Consider the following 24,040-nt stretch of genomic DNA (forward strand, 5'->3'; position numbering starts at 1 on the left):
GATTTATTATTAGTTATTGCCACGGACTCTGGCATTCTTGCGCGTAATGACGCACACGTTCGCCGCTCCCTCCCCCTCCTCCCTGTCACATCTGGATCTGGTTTCTCTCATCAGCACCTCTCAGCGCAGTGAGTCGGAGAGAGAGAGGGCGGGAGGGAAACGAGCGGAGAAGCGGAGGCCAGCTCGGTCGGTGCAGCCTCTCTCGCAACCGAGCAAAAAAGAAAAAAATCCTACGAGGAGAAGGAGAGGACGTCACCTCCTCCGCGTGGTCAAGGATATATCCCATCAACGCAATAATCTTTTTTGTTTTTTCCTCGTCAACCATCCTCCTGTCTTTGGGTAGAATGAGCTCCAGCCTTCTGGAAAATCCGGTGCAGGCGATTTTATACCTGCGAGAGCTCACCACCATCGTCCAGAACCAGCAAAGTCTAATCCAGACCCAGCGCGCCCGGATAGAGGAGCTGGACCGCCGGGTGGATGAGCTCATTGGTGAGAACCGGCACCTGAGAGATGTCAGGGTCCAGCAGCAGCAGCATCCGTATCATCACCACCACGTCCACCACCACCACCCAGACCCCTTTAATCTCCTAAACCAACCTCAGGACCCCCAGATCAAGACTCATTTAGGGTCTTTATTGGACCCTCAAACGCCGAACGATGGGACTCCGGCTGTCCAGACGTCTTCTTCACAACCTATGGACCCGGGGGACATGCAGCTGGTCCCAGCCGACCCCTCCATGGTGTCCCCAGTTGAAAGTGACCCGGAAAACGGTGGAAGTTTTTCTAGCTGCCGCTCATTGGTCCCCATGACCCCCACTACCCTCTGTCGATCTTTGGCTCTGGCTCGGAATTCAGAGTAAGTTAAAAGTTTCCATCTCTTCATATTTCAGGTTTCCATAAAGAAAATCCAATATAATGGCTTTAATAATCATCAAGTGTAACCTATGAGCGATGAATCGTGGACGTGCATACATATGTTCCGTGTCTATGGAGTCCATTGGACAAAGGAGGTTACAGCAATATTTCAATATCTGCAACTGTGGGTGTCTGCTGAGGAGAGGAACGACAGCCGTGGATTATTTAAATGAGAAACTAGATCACCATCACTTGATCATTACATAACAAACAGCTGTAGGCCTGCACGCGTGCATGAGTGTGTGTGTGTGTGTGTGTGTGTGTGTGTGTGTGTGTGGTCAATGTCAGCTCAGACGGGAGTAACACCTCATGCGACAGTGAGAGTCGCTGTCCGCCGTACTGATGTTAATTACTGCACTGGATGGGAGAGGGAGAGGAGGGTGGAGGGCGGGGGTCCCATGGGTTCTCCAGAGTGCTTCTGAAGTTACGGCACGTGCACACACACACACGCACATAGACATGGACCAATCATCATCTTCATCGTCATCATTACCCCAGCACACCGGCAGCCGAGCGTCATGGTACACACCAGCACATTTTCTAATGAGTGAAAACCCGTCTTTCCCTCATCTCCGCTGTGCATGTGAGTGGGCTCTGCTCATAAAACATATCCCAACAGGAGTCCTGATTGGTCTCACTGGGACTCCCCTTCCACTGAGGGGGCGCAACACAGAGTAGAGAGGTGCGGGGCCGGATGAGGAGAGCGAATAGGAGTGAAGATGTTATTTGTTTCCTAATGTGAATTGGAGTATGGTCGCAGGTGTGAAAGCAGCCAATAGAAGTTGAGAAAATAAGAGGGAGTACCTACAAATATTGGTGATTACTTTCTCAGCTTTTACTACAAGTACTGGTGGCACTATTAGTGGTGGTACTCGCATCTTTCCATGACTTTTGGTGCAATAACTGTGTTAAAGGTTGGGGAGACACTAAACACAGAGTGTTTTTTGTCAGTAGGAAGTGATACAGCATCATTAGTCTAGAAACATGGCAGAAATTGGACTACAACTGTTCTTTATTGACAGCTGTTATGTCTGCTGTACAACTGTAGTGGCAGCAGCATTCATCAATTTTCTTTAGAAAGCGGAATTTGTCTTTAAATCTTTGTAGTTGAAATATTAGGAATAATTGAAGAGAATAATTTGAAGTGCCAGGAGAGGACATACAAAATGGACCTGGCGTAGCAGCATTTATATTTATTGTAGTAATAGAGACTCTGGCAAACAATATTGAATTATTTATAGTTCTGTTAGTAGTACAAGTAGGAGTACCTGCAGTACGAATTGTAAAAATGAAGTCCAATGAAGTTAGTAAAGTAAGTAAAATTAAGTAAAGGTTCTTATTTTTATTATATTTTTCTTTATATACTCGTATTAGATTTTGTAGTTATAGTATAAGTACGCAGCATTAGCAGAAGCAGGATTATCAATGTTATTGATTTCATAATAACCAGAGAAATAGCTGAGACAATATCATTGTCACTGATCATTGTACTTAGCATAATAGATGGAATTACATTTGTAACATACGTCACTGTGTCATTGGTGTGTTGTGTAAGTAGCAGCAATCTAAGTTGTGGTAATGGCAATGGTAAGTAACAAGCAGCATCAGCAGTTGTAGAAGTATAGGTGGCTAGTTTGGTCGTAACAGGAGCCCTCGTTGAAGTAATATCATTTGTAGCATTGTTTAGTATCCTCAGTCGTGGTAACATTTACAGTTTTGGAAACATGTATGTAGCATTCGTATAAGTAACAGCAGTTGTGACAGTACTGTAAATTATAGTGGTTAAAGTATAAGTGGTGGTGTGAAATACACATAAATATTATTGACTGGATGATCCAGTATGTGTCGTCTCACAATACAGTGGTGCTGTTGTCATGCTATGCTGGTCTATCATTCATTTGTCAGCTCTTGATGTTCACATCAGGCTCTTCGTGTCGCAGCTGCGGATGTGTGTCCTTGAAGCGTCCAGCTTTACATCCCAACTTGCTTATTGATTATATGTCCTGCCGGATCAGACCAGCAGTTTAAAACACATCATTTCTAGTTGTGTTCCTGGCAGGTGCCGCACAGGAGGACAGCGTGATGCCTGTTTTGCATTTTTAGAGGCTTCACCTCCCTGTCATTGCTCCCGCCTGCCGCTGACTGGAGATCAGATCGACCCTGTGGCGGTCCTCCTTTCGGTGACTCGTTTGTGTCGGCCTCTATCCGTCTTCCAAAGCGTGTTTCCGTGCATATGTCTGGATTCCAACGGTTCACGTGTGAGAGCACATGTTGTCATGCTCACACACTTTATTCATATTTAACACATGTCTAAATGTAGCCGGAGCAAGGATTGCCTGTGCGGTGGTTGATGACATGTTGCCTTGTGGGTGATGCAGGACTCTCTTTGTGTGTTTAATTTTTACATGCATAGACCCTATGGGGGCAGATCTTCTCCTCCACTCGCTCTCCCTCTCTCTCCTACTCTCCAGCTGAGCCTCCTATCTGCCCCACTTAGCCCATGGAGCGAACGGTAATCAGCCATTCTCAGGAGAGAGAAAGCCAGAGAAAAAGAGAGATGCACACTCAGACGTTGTCTTTGATGGAGCCCTTAGAGGAGTCTTGGAAGGAGCGGCAGGCTGACATTGAAATGGACCGGTGCAGAGAGGGAGAGACAGGTGCAGGGAGCGACTAGAATCCGACAGGAGAGATGAAAAAAGGTCCATTTCAGGCGTGGGTCTCTTTGGCTTCAATTCCCCACCCCGTGACTAAAATCTCCTGGTACCGTAGAAGGTACACCCATCATCACAGGAAAGTGCTGCTTTTGTCAGTCATCTTTCCGGTCCACACACGGTGTACTGTATACAAGAAGTATTGTGTTGAGAGTAGGCGCGGAAACAGGAAGGACGAGGGCAGAATGGATGAGGGGAAAATGGGACTACGCGAGAAAGAACACGGGCGACATGTACTCTTAAAATATTCACCTTTTTTGCAAGCGGTGGTGGGTGTGGATGTCTTCGTGTGAGCAGATATTTAAAAGGGATTTATTGTCATGTTGGCGTTACCTTCTTACATTACTGAACTACTAAAAAACGTTTGGATGTTAGCTGTTATCCAACTGCTCCAACTCAAACTCCAGAAGGCTCAGCAAGGCTGGTGCAGCCCGGCACTGAACATCTGTTTAGCAAGGCAGCCACTCTGCTCTCCAGGTCTGTTCTTGTAACCAACAGCAACCTTAATGGACAGAATGGAGCTTAAAATGGCTTCTTATTCCGTTCACTAGATATCGTACTTAACTACTGCAGGTGAACCATATGCAGCCTCATTTATTTATTATTACATACATGACATTTCAATCGTTTTGTTTTAGTCTGCTTGGCCCAGGTTGTGTTGCAGGGGAAGCAACCAAAGTGTTGCCAGCCTAGCAGAGGTGCATAATGTTTTCCATGTACAAGGTCAGAGTGTAGTTCTCACATGTATTTACGCCAATAACTTAAAGAAGAATATTTTTGTGACTTGTATCTGACCTCCTGGAAGAAGTAAAACTGGTACTGTATTTTTAAAATGTAGAGCGTAAGAGGTTGAATAATATCAGACACAATTTAATGGAGTTTTTTCTGGTTCAGAACTTTGATCTTCACTAAAAAAAGCAGCAGTTGGAGTTAGAATATTACTGTATTACTTTCACAAAATACCAAAATAAATGAACCTCCGCCACCTCTCACTCGTAAGTCACAGCCTTGAATTTTATCTTGCTGACTCATGATTACTTTCTCAAGTGCTCCTCACCTCCTGTAGATGCCGGTTACAGTCTGTGGCTTCGGTGGAAAGAAACGCGTCTGTTTTGCAGCTCTGATTCTGCCAGCTGTCTGTTACAGACTCACTGGTTTGTCAATGAGTAAAGTTATGTAGGAGTACATGTCAGCAGGCGACAGATTCACAGAATATCCTTAAATCAAATGGAAACTACAGTGATCGAATCCAAGCATGAAACCAAAATGACGACCCGCTAAGCAGCAATCCATCCAAGTGACGGATTATTAAAGATCATATTTTTTTCCCGGGAATTCCAGAGATGCGCGATAACAGTTGTGAAAAATGAATGTTGAGATGTAACATAATTGTTTCAGAGGGTTCTCCTGCCTCTGGGACTTTGTTGCAGATCATTGCTTGTCTGCTGAGAAAAGCACTGCACAAACATTATTTCTGAAGTCAATATTAATCTTTTTAAAACATATCAAATCATCTTTTCCACTGAGTCATTAAAGACACTTTAGCAGTCCTGCAGTGTGCTGAGGAGCGCTATAAGAGACGGGGTCATGTAATCCCTGCATCATACTCCATTGTTCAGCTCTTGACTGGGGGCAGTTAAAGCAGGCTCTCAGGGTGATTATCGTCTGCTTTCACCGAAGTAAAAAATTGATTTAGTCATTTACTTAAGTTGATTTTACATTAGGTGATACAAATATGTTTTCATTGTTAAGAGTTTGTTCGCCGTGGCTCTAAGATTATAGGCTATAAGTGAGGTGCACCCTGCCCCTCCCAAGGTTGGCACACAGGGGTTAATAGGGCATTTGAAGGTATCCAGAGCCACTTCATATATGGGCATAAATCTGTTTTTCCTTTTCATTTGGAGTCAGGGTACTGAGGCAGCAGCTAAAAGGAAGAGGCCCAGACTTGACTCTCCACAGACATGTGGGAGAAGCCAGGGGAAGAGTCTTGGTTGCCCCTTAGAACAGGCCTAGAACATCTTCCAAGGAAGGATGAGACGCCTGCACCATCTCTCTATGCAGAAGAGCTTGTATCTACAACCCTGCTCTTTGGGTCACTACATAACACATTCTCAAGGCAACTTATTCAGACGATAATCCGGTGGACTTCAGCGTTCAATATTGATGGCAAGGTCAGCGTGTTGATGAGGAAGTGCAGGCGACGGGAAGATGTACGTGTGTGTCTCTTCCCCTTAGTGATGGTACTGGTTCACAGTGACCAAAATGCACGGACTTTAAATAGCAATTGACACGTTGTTACATGTAGAATGAAGGGAGCACCACCCCATGGCTTACGTAACCCAATCCTCCATCTTTTTTTAACTGTCGCGCTGCCTAATACCCCCACATGCAACGCAGAAGGCTGCTTTTGTCCTCAGTGTAGGACGCGAAAGGCAACGCTCCCCACGCCAATATATTAAGCTATGGCAGTGAGGATGCATTGCTCTTGGCATATCATTGCATTTGTTACGACACACTCTCACTTCCAGGGCATCAAATAGCCACTATTTTCAAGTGGACTTTTTACACCCAGAGTCCGCCGTCATAAAAGAAAGACACAGCTCCTTTCACTCAGTATATTTTCACTCAGTTTAGACATTTGGTATATATGTACCGCACAGGACGTCGTGTCAGTAAACCTCAGATCCACTTAAGGCACCATATATAATAAATGTACGACAATTGAGTAAGTCCCAACCAGTCCATCAGAAAGTCACACTGCACAGCACACATTCTACTTCACATCAACATGCTACATGGAAGGCTGACCTTGGCGTCAACATGCGGCGGCACTTGAAAATTGTTATTTTCTGAAACCTTAGGAGTGAGATCATGAGCTCTACTCACCCAGCCTACGATACCTGCCAAGTAAATCTCAATGACAACATACAATCGACCTGACCTAACCCCTCTGTTCTTTTCAAAGAAATGCCACAGAAAAGGAAACATTGCATTCAACTGAAAATGTGTCCACATGCAGCGCTGAAAGGATGATGTCTATGTCAATACTGGAAACTTGACAGTCACCAATATGTCTTTGGAATGAGAATGTGTTGCATTAAGCTTGTGATAACAGTGGGTAGGATGGAAATATAGATCGACCCAAAAATCCAGAGCTTTGCCTTCATGAACGGCTGACAATCTAATTCAATAACATTGTCATTGAAGACCAAAGTTTGATCCACATTGACCCACGTCAAGTCCCTTTCATTTGTACTAGATGCTTTTAAACAAGGAATCTTCTTCTTGTAAACAAGCAGCCCCCTGAGACCAATTTCATCTTTTCTTGGATGTATAGATGAGAGTATTCTCTCATCATCAAGAAGAGGATTGATCCATTAAGAGACCCTGTTGTCCTAAAGGTACATTACTCATCTGCAAGTGTCTTGAACTGAATGCAAGTGAAAGGAAGATGGTATTGTGCAGTTTGTAACATCACAAGTGAATAGTTGCGACATCAGTCATGACAGAGAGATTGTCCTCATTTATGGAATTAACTCTGGCTTCTGTTTTTTCACTCTTGGACCATGAGGATTTGGTTCACAACTCAGGAAAAAAATGGTTGAATAAGGGTGATGAAGTCCATTCCTAGATATTGGTGAAATTTATCTGACCACAAAAAATAGTTTCCTTTCTGCAGACGGCTGATGGTTGAGTATGAAAATTTCTCAACAATAGGTAAAGGTTTTGAATAGCTGCGAACCAGTCAGAATGGCACATAAATATATTCCAAACAGCCTTCAACAGCAGAGATAAGCGGCTGGGGAGCATTAAGTGAATGAATAAATGAATAAAGAAAACTTCAGCTATTGACATTTGAATAAAATTGCAAAGGTGCTTTGAATAATGATCTTTTAAGGGAGAGAAACTGTGAACTCTACGTCATGTGAACCCTACTCAGGCAGGTTTAGTTAAATTTGAAACTGTAACGCCGCAGGATTTCCTGACGTTGCGTGACCATTTGTGATCGTTCACATGTTAATGCTGTAAATTCCTGGACAGTATTATCATTGACAGTATTTTCCAGCGACATCCAGTAAGATTAGAGGATTTTATTATACTCAGTGTTCCTTTAATTCTGCGGTAGTCGTGTTAAAAAGGGATCTTTTTATAGCTTGGACTGTCATGCTGAGTCCTGCGCTGCCTCTGAACGCCTGTCACTGCGGATCTGTGTCACATGCAATATGCTGAGTTTAGGTCAGAGGGGTGTTGTAGCTCTAAATTTGCCATCCACTGAAAGTTTCAGGTTTATGCAGGAATTGATGCATGCACTTGCCCAGATTTCCATGTGAAACTACATGCACTATTTGATTCCTGCCAGCATCCCGTGCACACTTTCATGCCAACGTTGCAACATAAAAACCTGCCGTATTTTCTTGAGCAACCTTTGAACATTTTTTTTAACTTGAACCCTAAGAAGAGCTCACGGAAATAATTGATCCCCTGTGTGGGTATCCCAAGAATGGTGAAGCAAAAGTATTAAGACGGTGTTGCCAAATGAGATTTGTATTACCCCCCGCTCTGCATTAGAACTGCCGTTTATCCAGTGCTGTTCGCGCCCAAGCGGAGGTAGACACAGGGCCTGAAACCAAATATTATGCTTAAAAAACAGTAGCTCCCCTCCAGGTCTTACGCAGCCTCGAATGTCCCCATTTTAGAGCACTATTTTATATGTATTCTTATTCGTGGGTAAGAGCCTGTTGTAAGACTCAGCCGCCAATACAAATCTACAAATCAGAAGGGACTATTTAAAGCTTGCATCTATTTCTTTAGCAGATCTTTTTATAAAATATATTAATATTCCTCTGGTATTATTCTAGAACAGAGGTAGGCCATTACATTTCTTTGGGTGCCTTGTTGTATGCCACGACTAACACAAACTAGCGCCTTAAGTGATCATTCCATGAAGAAATTATTATAATAATTCTAGAAACATATTACATACATAATACATTTTTTTTTCCTTATTTTATTATTTTTTCTCACTCTACATTGTATTTATGTGAACGAGCAATACATAAAGTATTCCCTCGCTGAATGGAGGCGATGCTATTCAGACAGGAAATCAACCTGTGAAAAGTGACGTGTATCCGGGAGAATTTCATAATAAAACGCAGTGTGTGTAGACATCTGGATTTTACTGTGAAAGAGCAGCGGGAACATTGAGTGACTGCATTGAGTGGACTGCAGCTCTGTACTGTGTGTCGTGTTTCATACAATGCAAATGCAAGTGGAAGAGGACTTAAGTTCATGATCACACTTTTAACTCCGCTAACATAAGAAGATATGGCGCTGCTACTTCGTCGACTTTGGTTTGGCATATTGGATGTACATAAACATGAATTAGAGACATTAAAAACGCACTTCTCGATGAAAGTGATTGAAAAAAGCTCCATCAAGTTGTCAGAAATATTACTTCCTGATCAGCTTCACTGTGACTTCACAAGGGTCGCAAGTGGCCCCTGCAAAGAGAAATTCATTGAGTCGAAGAATGTGCCTCTACAACATTACTCATGAATTGCAGGTCTGTGGTGAATATGGTTTCACACAGAGTGGTGTTCTTAGCCTGCATTTGACCTACATACAGTACAGTGTTTATCCCGGGATCAGTGAGGAAAAGCAAAGAGAAATAATCCATAAGAGTCAAGTGAGTCTTTCTAGGAAAAATCCCCACTACTGAAAAGCAATGATACAGTCAATTTATCAACCTCTGCTCTGCTAATCCACTCAATTGTTCCTCTACAGAAGTGAGACCGTGCTGCATCAGTTCTGCTGCCCCGCCCCGGAGCACCCGGAGACCGACACCAGTGGCTCCTCCAGGTGAGACTCTTTTTAAAAAAATCAAAAATAAGGATGAAGTTATGAGTGGTGATATGACTGGGGTTGACCATGGCAACCCAGCACTGACGCACAGAGACGACTGCCATAGTAACAGCACAAGTGTTGACTTTTACTATCTGCACCGGAGTCTGAGGGGGGCAGTTCTTTTTTCATCACGTGAACTTATTCTCATTTTCACTTCATTTGAAGATTCCGGATTTCCCTTCCCTCCTACTTTCCCTGTCTCCTCTTCTGCTGTGAAATCACGCGCCCCCGTGTTGTTTATCTCTGTGTGCATCTCCTCGCATTATTCATCCGCCTGTTAGAAGTCTCTGTCACTCATCCATCGACAGTTCTCTCCATAACATCCCTACTTTCTGTTTTTAATAATCTCTCAATCTGTCCTCCCGGAGTCTATTTTCGCTCTCTTCCGATGATGTTCTTCGACAAGCCCTGATTGGACGGCTAAATGGCAGCGCGGCTGATGATCAGTGCAGCACTCCACATCATCATCACATGAAGTTACGTGTGCTCCGCTGGGGGTTGACCTGCAACACATGTACACTCCCCGTCATTACCCACTGAATCATACATGACTTCACCCTCCATTTCCTGCTATTAGTGTGTGCGTTCATGGCAGGATTTACTGCCTTCACGGGGATGTTCCGCAAAGATTCACTGCGACAGCTGAAACCCTTTTCTATGGAACCCGATTGATTCTCCGGGCATTTCGGTGACGAGGTGCTTTACAGTTGCAGTGAAGCTGATCGGACTGCTGAGGTCCATCAGTGATGGTGTGCAGGGGTAAGTCAGTTCAGGCGGCGTGGACCAGAGATTAGCGGCATCAATGTGCCGATCCGAATTCCAGTCCATAGCTTGAGCAGCACCACCGCCTCTGCTCCGGCATCTAAGCCAGGATTGTCCAATTGTTATTCCCATGGCGCCGCGTTAGACACGCGGGGCCAGCACAATTTTCCAAAGCCCATTCTACCAAAAATTGATGCAAATCGATCTTGAACGATCGGCGCTGTGGCAGAGATACGGTCTGCCTCTCGACCTTTCACGAGACCCCCCTGCACCCCCCCCAGCCTCGTGCACCGCGGATGATGAGATCACATCAAGTTGTGTTCCTCTTCTTTAAATTAACTCAAAAAAAGGCAGAGTTTACACCTGACCCACATTGACTAGGTTCCCCAGTTTAGTGTTGCTGAGCGAGAAAAAGAGAGAGTGAGGGCTGAGGAAAGAGAGTGTGTATAGTGCACATAGCATAATGGATGCCAGCGCTGTCCAGATGCACTAATAGCTCAACTCTTGCTTTTAAATCCTCTAATGTATTCTAATGTACTCTAATGTATTCTGATGCTGAGCTGGGCCATGACAGTGTTTTAATAGCACTTTTTAAGCGACAAGCCTCCCGCATTAGTGCACCAACACTTTCTGCTGATTTTCACTCAGCAGGTTTCCGTCATTGTTCGGCTCCGCTTTCTTTCGCTTCGCCTGACTCGTGCGTTTCGGATGCGACACTCCTGTCTTTGTCGGTGGTTGATTTTTGTTCGACGGATTCACAGCTGGAAGCTACATTATCGGATGTACACGAAGAAGTGGGTCGTAAGTCGTTTGGGTCGGTTCGTGACTGAAATAATAAACTTTAGTGTTCAAAAACATGTTGTGCATGTCCAAACTCCACAGCTATTTCATTTAGAAGAGCACAGTGCTCGAGCACCACTCGGTGCTCTTTGTGCATCTCCCTGACTGATCCATTACGTTTGGCTGGTCTATGAGGTCAGAGGTGCAGGGACCCACGAGAAGCTTCCTCCACCGACCCTTAAATGTTTATGCCTTGAGATACACTCTCTCCAATTGCTACTGGATGTGGCCCGTTGCCTGTCTCAACAGAAAGACATCCGTTCTGACGTGATGTCAAGGCCAACTCTTGATGTTGAGAAGGTCCACTTGTCCAGGACCGTGGATGGATTAGTGTGGTGAGAGCTTTGCTTGCTCTCTACCGGCTCATGGCCCCAACTATTCCATCACCCATCACACCATCAACAACAACAGACAGTTTTCACCATCATCGTGTATCTCAGCTAAACACAGACTTGCCGGTTACTTGGATACACTTCTTCTTGACTGCCAGAGGTTGCCGTGTTCTGAATCTGATCGCATCTACGTCTCTTTTGGAGGCGCTTTCATAGAATATCTGATACAACATTTATTAAAATAATTAATAATTAATTCATAAAATGAAAATAAAATTATTGAGTACATATATTTCACTACTCAGTTACACTCGTAATTTGTTGTTTTTGTTCATGGATCCAGTTTGTAGCATTTTAAAAACAATATTTTTTTTTTTAATTGAGAATAATGGAGATCGACCGATATAATTTATTTACTTTTGCCATTTTGCCCAGCCGTAGCTTCAACTGAGGGTCTCAGATCTCGATTTGTGGTTTGAAAAAAATTGTGGAGATTCTGACCTGAATTCCGCTTGTAACATCTGCCAACAATGGAGGAAACTTGTCACAAATGACAGCCCTGACCATGAACCCTGGAGGACTGTGGTCCACTGTTTAGTAGCCAGCTGTCCCCCTCAGAGAACGCTGTATTACACAGCACCAAACAGGCATTAAATGTGTTTTAAGATGATTAAAACTGAACACTGTGCCGCAGAGTCTTGTATGGTTTTCACTGGATTTCAATAACCCTTGCCTGCAAGTCTCCACCCGCGGAGAGAAACCTGGGATTACAGTGGAGGAGGGGTCACTATCACAGGCTGGGTGCTTTTTTTTCCCTCTTCAGTGGTAAAGAATACAAGCCAAGGCTGAATTGCCTCGCCATCTTTTCATGCTAGTCATGTTTGACTTTGAGGATATTGAGCGTTTTGTATTCTTAAACGCTCATGACGTCAGCGCTTAGCATCAGCGAACCACAAACTTGCTGCCAACTGCTCCGTTTTATATTGTTGCATCAGAATTCAGTGGATTGTGATCGCCATTGGCGTGTAAATGTTCTCAGGCAGGCATCGTCTTCAAAAGTGGGCGAGAGCACGATGCGCTCGCATCTGTGCGCCGACTGTCCGACGACCAAATGTATTTCCCGTATCTCAGATAATCAGACGCCACAGCTCTGTTTAGTCACGGAGTCGACTCATTCTTCATTATGCAGATTGTAGCCACCCAAGTCATGAGTGTGTTTGAGACCACGCACGCGCTCGCCTGCCAGTTCACACCAAGAGAGAACCAGCTCGGTCTAATGCAGCACTCAACAATCAATCTGCTGTGACCAAGATCATAATGAGGTTTTATTGCAACTGTTATACTGATGAGGTTTGGATTTGTTGTGATGGCTGTATCGCTCGCTGCGATTTGCTCAGCTGTTGTGTTGCACTTGACTCATATTCTCCGGCATGTGATCCTGTTATTGTTGCACCACAATCGCTTGAGAAATACAACTCATTTCAGTTATTACAAGCGATAAATTCTTCATTAAACCTTTTATTGACTCGCATCGAAGCAGAAGATGAACTCAGACTGTCACTCAGGATATATGCGTGAACAATTAGCCTTTCAAAATTACTTGGAGGAAGACAGAAGTTATGGAGCACAGAGCGGCGATAGAAGTTGCTTCTGCTCCTGCAACATAACAAACATGGCATCAGCTTTGTTCCTGTTGTAAGGAAAAAGGTTTGCTTTACTTGAGTGAAAAACAGTTTGTGTTGAAAACAGGAAATAAAGTCGGAAGTTGTCACTCGGAACAGACGCCTAAAAAGTCTGAATGAACATGAATTTTTAAACCTGTTGCTTCTATTTTATTTTTCAGCCACCGTAAACATGATGTTAAAATCAGCATTTTCTTTTAACTTCCTATGAAAACCAATATCCAGGGTCAAGATATGCCTGAACCTCCTCTTATCTGGTGGCTAATGAAGTTAACCATCTCAGCAACCGTCTCCTGTGAAGCAGTAATGGTGGTCTTCTCCTTAAATGACTAATCTCAAGGCCATCTCTCGCAGAGTGGCACAATGCAATTCCTGCCTGTGTCGAACCTTGATTGAAGTACATCCTGATGTGTTGATCAATAATGCAATCTGCCATATTCTCCTGCCAGGGACACACCTGGAACACTGTGAGAGCTTTGTAGCCTGAGACCAGGACGGTTGCATAAATATTTTCATCATCACTGGAAAACTGCGTTTGTTTTTCTGCGAAAATAAAGATACATTTATAAGATACCTTTTTATGTGAAGAGATCTCTCAATACTTTTTTTAAATTTATAATTTGAACCCCAAATTGTGCCCTTTGGATTCAGTATTTGATTTTAACTTCAAATATTCGCTTTGTTTCTCCAACCTAGAACCTTGCATGTCAGACACACACAAAAAATGAAATGACATTAACATTTCCCCTTTATATAATCTTTTTTAATCCAGAAGGAACAGGTTTGACAAGTCCACGGTTTCCCACTGCACTAAACCATTAAGTTGGCAGCCTCGACCAAAAAAACATTCTCCAGAGAAACAAACAAACAAAAGAAGACTTTACTTCATAACAAGGGAGATTGACACAATTTTTACAGAACAACTTGACATTCATGAGCTATCTTCAGTTATTTGTCAGAGGAGACTCCAGTAGATTGACCTGAAAAGGTTCAACTAAACGTTATGATGTCACTGTGACCCCGACACTGCACTTAAAGGTGTAAGTCATCTTAATTAAAGTACTTTTACTGCTGAAGAGTGGATTTTATGAAGACATGTTGAAGTTTATATCATGCATCACTATTTCATCTGAATGTCCAGTGAAAAGTTCTGATCGTGTGTGTGCAGCGGAGGATAAATGCGAGCAGGCAGACATCATCCTAGCTCCAGGATGCTGAAGTCACAAATCACTTTCTGCTTCTCGCATGAGTCCTCTGACAAGCTGTGATAACTATTTTGGGGTCACAAATTGGCACTGATGTCTTTTTCTTTTGTTTCCATGGAAGTGGACAGATGCTGAGCCTGGAGGATGGAACGTCCTCTAGCGGCCAGCAAGTGGAGGGGACCAAGCGGGAAGGCCCGAGCGAGTACGAAATCAGCTTGGAAAACAAAAACAAGCAGGTAAAAAAAATAGGAAAAAATGGCAAACAACTGCCCTCACAGGAGAGGTGCTCCACCAGCACTTATGTTGGTGACAAAAGCTTCTCGTGCACTTCTATTTCTGTCTCAGCTGACACAAAAAAACAGCAGCATTTCTCCACGATAGCAACAAGCGAGAGATGCTGGGTTGTCATGGTAACAGCTAATAACTGCTGCTAGTGACTGAAGATGTCTATTTCTTATGGCATACTGCTGAAGGGTTTGCTGCTGCAATGCCAGTCGCTGCATTTAAGTATCTGTTCCTACATGCACCTCTTTTCAGGTGCACTTGTCGTGAGCAGACACTTCCTCTACCATCCTGTCATTTACTTGTCACAGCCTTTGCTTTTGTCTCTGGCTGTATTCTAAAGAATCCGATTCACCAGCACATGGGCTGCAGAAATGCTGCGAGGCGATTTACTTTTCTCTCCAATATATCGATGTCAAAGCCCATCCATCCTTTCTCCAGCGGCACATCAGCCGAATTTATCCACGGAACGATGATGGATGATGTTTACTTTGGCTTTAATACCGTCAAACCCTCAGCGGAATTAAAGGAGATGGCAGATAAGTACGAAGGATACTTCAGTGGAGTTGACATTTATGACTCATGACTTTTGAAAACATGGGGACAAAATTGCAACGATATTTGTTTGCTGGCACAGAAGTAAATATTTTTCACTGTGTCTGTTTGCTCAGCAGTGTGTCGGCTTTGTATGCTTGTAAACATGTTTGATATGTGAACGTTCCCTTGCAAATCTCCACAGATTGAGGAGCTGGAGCAGAAGTATGGAGGACATCTCATTGCCAGAAGAGCTGCTCGCCGAATTCAGACAGCTTTCCGGCAGTACCAGCTCAGCAAGAACTTCCAAAAAATCCGTAACTCGCTGTCGGAGAGCAAACTGCCTCGGCGGATCTCCCTGCGCCATCCCAGCCCCTCGGGCCGCGCCAGGAACTCAGCCCAGAGACACAGTTATAGTCTTCATCCGGGAGGAGGGCAGATACCTCTGAGGTCCAAAACCCCCCCTCCACCTCCCTGTCGCTCCACCTCTCTGCCTCCTTCTCCTGCGTCTGCTCCCACGGCCGCTCCGACTTCTCCTGCTCCAGGTTCGGCTCCGAGCCAAGCTCCTGGACCTTCTCTCACACAGCTGGAGGACTGTTTCTCCGAACAGGTAACAGTGAACATCTTTCATCTATAGGGATTGTAACACAAATCTGTGGTCAGTGAGAAGTTCAAAACATCAACATCTTTTTCCTTTGTGTTCTAATTATAATTTTCAATTTTAAATTTCCATTTGATCCATTATTGTTTTTTTCCCCCTTTATTTCCTTTCCCTCCATCTTTCTTCAGACCTCTTGATATATATAATACATAGAATTTTTTTTAAAATATTTTTTTCACTTTTTTTTGTGGCGTTTTCCATTAACCACTTCTTTGCTACTACATTAAAACGACTAAAAATGTATTCCTCATTCAGTTTCAAATAATCTTCCATCAGCAAAATGTATGTAAACCAACCTGACCAAGCTCTTTGCCAAAACACCTATGACAAGACACATGAACACACCAAACATCTCTTGACATATTAGCTTGAACTTGGAGAACAGCACACTGCTGCAAAGATTCTTGCGCTTGTTTGTTGATACCTGACACTCATTACAAATCTATAAAAACAGGAAATTATGATACAATACTTTAGATCTTACCATCTGCATATAGTCGCAACATGAGCATGCAGCACATAGCCTGCCATTAGCCTGAGTGGCAAGAAGAAATAGAAAAAAACGTCTCATGATTCATCAAGTCTATTCAAATTAGACAACATTTACACAAGCTGTAATGGCTGGTACAACCCTTTTGATGTACTGCCAGAGATCTGTCCAAGTCTGGCCAACAGAACATCCCACACTATCTTCAATCATTTTCGGGGGGTAATCATCGCAGTCTGACCGTTCTGCGCAGGGAATGAAAATGTGATATAAATGTTATACCATGGCAACTAACAGCTCAAACGTATCCAATAATGATTATTCTGAGTTGGAACGGCAGCTCTTTGGGGATCACTGGAATACATCAGCTGAACTTTCATCTTCAATTGAAGATTTTTACATATATTTTAAAGAGATTCCCTTTCTTCGAACACGAAGAAACAACTGAAGCTGAATAATCAACCTGTTGTGTCAAAGCTGTCGAATAATTCAGTGGCGAAAACAGACATGAAAAGAAAGAGCTGTTTTCTTTCTGCTGCCTTTAAAAAACATGGAGTAAAGCTTACACTGTGTGAAGCCCATTCCTCAGGAAAATGGATTTTAGCTGCCTGATTTAATGGTGCAGAGAGCCATTTTGGGATTCGAGGTCTTGCCCAAGGTCCCACAACATCACCCTGCTGGCACTGGGAATCAAACCACCTACTTTTTGAAGGCACTCAATGAGATTTGCTTCTTGTTTGTCGACAAAGCCTAGAATTGAACCCCAACCATTACAACAATGTGATATAGCAGCATGAAAACTACATTTTATAAAACCAAAATAAGCAATATTGATTCGGAATTCGAGGGGAAAACAACCAAGTTGGATTCCTGTTTCAGCTGGTAAAAAAAATGTATTGATCTCTATTGTATACTACTGCGCTGCCAGTGTCACTCAAGTCAATATTCTTGTACTTTCAGCTGCACTCATTAGCACAATCCATTGACGAGGCCCTCCGTGGTTGGAGTTTGTCCGAGGGTGGCGACGGGAAGGGCCTGCTGATGGACGCCGGGGCTCTTCGGGCGGCGGCTGAGAGCGCTTGTCTGCCACGCAGTGCCAGCTCGCTGCTCATGGCCTTCAGGGACGTCACCGTCCACATTGACAGCAATAGCTCCTACACCATCTCCTCCGCCACCACCACAACCACCACCTCTCTGGGCAATGCGGGCGGCGCCGCGCCAGGCAGCAGGAAGTCGTCTGTGAGCGGGATGACAGGGGGAGAATCATCCGAGGGTTTGGAGCCCGAGTTCCCCGCGCCTCCCCCGAGTGAAGAGCTGGAGAAAATTGATCCAGGATCCAGGAGAGGATCAGCAGTACCAGCTCCGGGAGGAGGAACGATGGAGGGGGAGAGTGCCTCGGACAGGATGGGCTCCACCTCCACCTCTACCTCTACGTCCACCTCCATATCCACCTCCACCCAGTCCAACCAGCAACCGGCACAGATTTATACCCAGTACCAGCAATACCATTACACTCATCCACAGCAGATCCAGGGGGGGCCCAGTCCGGACGGCATGCAAGCTCTGGTTGTCTCCCTGCCGAGGGACCGTTGCCAAGATCCAGCATCCTGTAGATCGCCCACGCTTTCCACAGACACCCACCGCAAACGCCTCTACCGTATCGGACTCAACCTCTTCAACGTGTAAGTTAGAGCTTCCTCACGCTCTCCATGTGTACTCATGTCTATAAATACACTCCACGCTTGACCCCGACGCATTACGAGATACAAATTAAAGTGAATTAATTCACATGAATCATTGACAGCAGAAGTCAGAGGTCGCTGTTACACATGAATGCACTCTTTCATCTAGCTGCTCCACTTACACACACATTGTCTCTCATAAGCACAAAATAATCTAATATTTTTTGCCTCCGCTCGGCTGCGCTAATCTGGCGCATACCCTGTTAAGTGTAATCTGATTTTCTGCTCACGGCTACTGTGGACAGGAACCCCGAGAGAGGCATCCACTTCCTGATCACTCGCGGTTTCGTCCCCGACACGGCCATTGGAGTGGCTCACTTCCTGCTGCAGAGGAAAGGCCTCAGTCGACAGATGATCGGGGAGTTTTTGGGGAACAGCAAGCTGCAGTTTAACAGAGACGTCCTCGAGTGAGTCTTGAATGTTGCATTTTGTTTGTGGCTGTATGACACGATCTATATCATCTCAGCTAGCTGGGACTGGCCATCACATCCAAGCATTTCACACGGACTCACTTCCATTTCAGGCTTGCTTGAAAGTAAATATATCTCAAATATAAGGTGATGTGAGATTCCTGCTTGCCCTCTGTGACACTCATGAATAAACAAACACTGGTGAAACTGAATGAGTTTCATCAAACAGCTCTCTGTCCAAAGGGCAACGGATTCACATGTCTTTTAACCTTAAGAGTTCAACCTCAGCCCTTTTTGTCTAGCACAGTTTGTATCTTCCCTGTGCTTGTGTTGGTTTCCTCCGGTTTGCTCCCACTGTCCAAAAACATACAGATATTGACTGAGTACTAAGTGTTCAGGGTGACCCCGCACCTCGCTCCAAAGTCACAGGGATAAGCTCCCCACGACTCCCCAAAGGATATGAGTGCAACAAGATGATGCTCCAGGAAGGTCTCATGTTGGATCAGCTCTTCTATGACAGGGGTCTCAAACTGATCCACAAAGGGGCCACAGTGGGTTCATGTGTTGTTCCGACCAAACAAGCACACACAGTTTAACCAATCAGGTATCAGCAGAATCCACGGTTTACAGTCTTCATGCACCTGACTGGTGAAAAGGTGATTGGCTATAACAAAGACTGCAGCCCTTTGAGGACCCGTTTGAGACCTCTGCTCAGTGATGTCAAGCCAATGAGCTGGCAAACGCATGGTCATGTTATAAGTGATAGCTTTCATCAAGATGAGGAGGAGCAGTGACATCATAGTAGGACAGTTGAGTATCTTGAAAACAAATGGAATCATTTGTTCCTTGTTCCATTTCGCATATCTCCTGAAAATTTCAACCAAATCCATCCGTAACTTTTCAAGTTATTTTGAACACGGACCGACAAGCCATCGCTGCCGAAAACACAGGAGGTAAAAATGACTCGATATTACCATTAAAATATTGAACCTGAAGATAAGAATTAGTGCTGATACAACGTGTCTGTTTCAAAAATATCAAACCAAGTTGGACTGACTTGGAGAAAACTGCGCTTCAGATATCTAGAAAAACAACATTGCACTTTTACAAAGTCAAGGCAGATGGGCCTTTTTCATTTTGGGTGCAAAATAAAACATTTGAATGGCAGGAAAATGAACAGCGCCATTTATCTACTGTAGCAAGTCCATGTTGTGTTTAATCTGTGCAGCATCCTCAGTCATGATGACTCTAGTGTTCAGTCATGGTGAGGAAAGAGCTGGGATGGAAGGCTCTCCATTTATCACTCCTAACGTCACAGATGGTCTGGACGCTTCCTCGGTGAGGTGTGTCCCAATTGGAGGAGATCAAGTCACTAGGTTGACTTGGGAACACCTCAGTATTCCCCTAAGAGAAGAGGAGGAAGTTTCCCAGGGAGTGGCAGATCTGCAGTTTTACTATGTTTGAAACGGATGGATGGATATTTAAGTTAATAATTTTAAAACACAATCTACTCCCTCCATAAATACGTGTCTTGTTTTGCACACAAAATGGCGCTCACAGACGTGTTGACACCAGGTTTCCGCAGATTCCTGGTGTGTGTTGCTTTCAGCTCGAGGTAATATATTCCGTTTCTCTCAGACCTTCGATGATTTGAGCGCCAACTGCCCACTGAAGCCATACAAACCGCACGCGTGTTCATGCACATAAACCTGACACGGATGCGTAAACACATTACTCTCAACACAATTCACCTCATGCTCTCACACTCGCCACTTAAGCATCAGTCTACTGCAGACACAGATCCGGGATATTTTGAGATTTTGCTGAGGTTGTTGCAGAGATTGTAGAAATAGGTCACTCACTGCAAACACACACACACACACACACACACAGCCTGCCACTTCCTGTCCTCCGCCTTTCATGTACTCCCTCTTACCCCATCACTCTTAGCATTTCATTATTTCGCCCTCTCATCCCTCTCTCCATTCTTTTTATCTCCCACCATCATCCCCACTGATGTTTTCCCAAAGAGTGTGTGTTCTCAAACATGCTGTCTCCGTGTGTGTGTGTCTTCCAGGTCAGTGGTTCTGTTGTGGAAGTGCGACTGTAAGAGGGCGATTTGCCGTCAGCGCCTGCATCGCTCGACACTCGCTCACCCCTCTCGTCACTGTCACAGTCCTCTCTCCCTCACCTGCTCTCTCTGTCCATCTTTTACAGTTGTGTGGTGGATGAGATGGATTTTTCGGGCATGGAGCTTGACGAAGCCCTGAGAAAGTTCCAGGCTCACGTTCGTGTTCAAGGAGAGGCGCAAAAAGTGGAGAGACTCATCGAAGCCTTTAGGTGAGGCTGTCAACTCACACACCACTGGCCTCGCTGACTAACAAGCTCTGGCTTCACTCCTTATTTAAGTCCATCACATGAATACGCAGGGCTTTTTTTAAGGGCTTTCAAAAATGAAAACCTTCTGCCTTCGGGCACGTATGGAAAAGGGGAAAACAATGGCGTGCAACTCTGTGCATATAGTGCGCAATAAATCTGATTTTCTGAAGCCCTTTTGATCTCCAGCAGCAGCCGGGGGTGGCAGGCGGATCCAAAACGCCACGCAAGCAGGTCGACGACAGTGTTTCACTGGTGCCACACGCTTCTGCGACAGGCTCTGATCAGGCCACTGCTGGGTGCCATTAACACGTTGCACTGATTTCCTGTGAACTGTGACTTCACTGTCAGCCAATCTTAGCTGCAGGCAATCGGTACGACCGTCACCAACACCCAAATAGATACTCAACAATGTGAATGACAGTCTCTTGGCAACAACATCATGTTGTTCCTGTATAATGGGAGTTTGTCTTCTAATCTTGAAGGTGAAGAAAATGACTGGCAAAACCGTTGATGTTTTTGTTATGAGATCAGAATTAAACATTGTTGTCATGGCTATAAACTCAATTATTATCATGGGTTAAGTTTCTATTGACCAAATGTTCCTATAAGACTCCTCCAACATTGCACAGTTGTGGCCTTCAGAACTTGCAGAAATGAAGACAAATGGTTTCATACAAGCAACGAAACAACTGTAAACAAGACAAGATACAAAAGCACGGCTAGCGTAGCCAAGTAGCATCAGTCACCTATCTCAATTTGTGCTCCAGTGAGGCTTCGAACTCAGAAATTCCCAGTTCTGTCAGCTGAACAGCTGTTTGAAGTCTGGAGAGTCCGGGAATCTTCACAATCCAAAATGGCTTCCACCAAAGTAAACAGGAAGTAGATTTTTATTGAATTGAACGGGACATCATGTTGGTGTTTTAGTTGAAATCGGAGCACATCTTTACTGAGAAGCTGCTAACATCTGGACAATAGCTTTTGTCGATCTTGCTGCCTTGTTTTCCGACTACGATCACTGTATTACACTGAGCTCGACTTCCCACTTCCTTGCTAACTGGAGCTCAGGATCAATATTCAGGCCTTGCTCAGTACATGTACATGTGTGAGCGCTGCGTGTAGTTTTGCTCAACGGTGCCGTGCTTGGTTCTGCCAGAGGAAGATGCTAACCATCGTTGACACGCTAAAGGAAGGGAGCCTGTCATAAAGATTTATTAGAGCGTGAGGAGTTTTTTTTAAGGCTTAAAATACCTTTTTCAAAAGAAATTTCCCATCTCAAGGTACATCTCTGTATACGTAACTCTAACATAACTACGAATAATGATGTTATTATTTCATGAACTGATCGTATCCGTATCTAAACACGAGGGGGAAAAAAATGGTAAAATATGAAGTGAAGTGGTTTTAGTTGCTACATCACAGGGGTATTGAGAGGCTAATGTTACGTTATTTGATTCCAATCTTCAAATGCAACACTAGGTGTCGCTACAATTCACACCCCAAAGTGCACCTCAGGAGACCTCGAGTCAGTCTTCATCAGCACATTGAACTTCTCCGTATGACTTGGCGTCTGAGGCGGAATTCTAGACAGAACAACTTTGTTACTCTGAAACCACTGATCTAAAAATACTGAAGCGCTACAGAAATCGGAACAGACAAAGAGAATTCGCAATTTGTGACTCATCCCCCGACTTCCACTGACTTTGAATTATCCACAGATTGCCTGCAGGACGGAAAAATGGCCGTGAAAAGTCCACTTATTGTTTTCTGTTCTCAGAGAGTGGGTTGTGTTGCCGCGCACATTTAATCTGCAGCCTGTGATGTACTTAAACGCAGCTCCTGCCCTCCGGATTAGCAACAATGTCACCAGGAGAACATTGCTGTAGCCTCTGTACTTATTAAACCCAGACATTCTCTTAAATTACACAAAAATGCTGATGTAATTTGTGGCTAGCACTGTGTAAGCATCCTCCAAATGTGTTGTGAATTCTTTTTCAGCCGTAATCCTCAGATTGGGAATCATTTTTGGAGACTATTTTGGAACCTTCATAGTCTAGAACAAATGCTGGACCAGTCAGCTATAACAAAGGGACTATAGACTGAATGTTGTGTTCACTACCGTTTGCTGAAAAGAAGGAAGCTGAAGTGTTTCATGAAACATTCAAGGACACCCAGGTCAACTGAGTGACTCAACATGACTGTTGAACCGATAATTGTATATCAGAGAAAACAAATCAATAGTTATTGAAATGCTCATGTAGACAGAGAAAGATTCGATTTTTTAGCATATAAAAAAATCCAGTCTTGCATTCACCATCTAAAAATTAAATCATAATAATGCAAAATATATAATTTAAATTCATGTATGCTATAAAGTAGCTCTGGAGCCCACAGGTTCCACAGATATGGGCCGTGATAGCTAAAAAGAGGCTTCTGCATAAGTTTTAGTTTTTACTTGATGGTAAGTCCAATTCAATAAATAAATGCAAAATACAGGTTGATCGTGCTTAAACTTTGTTTCACTGGAAACATTTTTCAGTTCTCCACTTAGTGATGCACTGCGTCACACCATGTGATGTGATCACCAAAACATTCATGATGAAGGAGACAGAATGACACTGCAGTAATGGATGGAAATTGAGCTTTAAAAACTTCACCTCTTCCACCCTGATGTTGTACGGATTAAACTTGACTGTCAGAAATACAGTTGAAATGTGATTAATCTGGATTAATTCTACAACTTTTTTATTTATGTCAGTTTTAAGTCCCAACCGTAAATACAATTTTTCTGACCTGATAATAATTAGAAATCACTTTTTAATGAATGCACCAACAACGTGTAACAGGTCCAATCGAAGGGGCATCAGAGGAAGGTGAATTGCTTCCCTTTACTTTCTGGCTGGGGTCTGTTGAGCTCAGTGAAGATCTGCCGTTTGTAATTTAAAGAAGCTTGACACTGCAATCCACCACTAAATCATTGTTCAGCTTCAGCAGCATTTATCGTCTGTTTGATGGTCTGGATATCATACTGTTTTAGGTATCATGCTCTGGATTAAAAAAAAGAAAATAATAATAATAATGGTGGGATTACTGACGCAACATTTCCCTTTGTCTCCTTATTTCCCCACCGATCACATCTATTACAGCTCAATCACACAAGCTCATTTACTGGCGGCAGATTACAAACTGTAACCACA

General features: G+C 43.9%; 1 protein-coding gene across 2 annotated transcripts in view; it reads left to right on the forward strand.

Annotated features, from left to right (window-relative positions):
• The first annotated feature begins 138 nt into the window (after nucleotides 1-138).
• Nucleotides 139-24,040, forward strand: part of iqsec3b (IQ motif and Sec7 domain ArfGEF 3b) — a 41,737-nt gene continuing 17,835 nt past the window's right edge. For both annotated transcript variants that reach the window (XM_053885652.1, XM_053885653.1), the window contains exons 1-7: nucleotides 139-856; nucleotides 9,411-9,485; nucleotides 14,473-14,587; nucleotides 15,373-15,777; nucleotides 17,276-17,997; nucleotides 18,303-18,464; nucleotides 20,685-20,807. In XM_053885652.1, the coding sequence (XP_053741627.1) occupies nucleotides 345-856; nucleotides 9,411-9,485; nucleotides 14,473-14,587; nucleotides 15,373-15,777; nucleotides 17,276-17,997; nucleotides 18,303-18,464; nucleotides 20,685-20,807 (2,114 nt within the window). In that variant the 5' untranslated portion in view covers nucleotides 139-344. The remainder of the gene's footprint in view (nucleotides 857-9,410; nucleotides 9,486-14,472; nucleotides 14,588-15,372; nucleotides 15,778-17,275; nucleotides 17,998-18,302; nucleotides 18,465-20,684; nucleotides 20,808-24,040) is intronic.

Source organism: Synchiropus splendidus, chromosome 14 (genome assembly GCF_027744825.2).
Source record: "Synchiropus splendidus isolate RoL2022-P1 chromosome 14, RoL_Sspl_1.0, whole genome shotgun sequence".
Taxonomy (NCBI): domain Eukaryota; kingdom Metazoa; phylum Chordata; class Actinopteri; order Syngnathiformes; family Callionymidae; genus Synchiropus; species Synchiropus splendidus.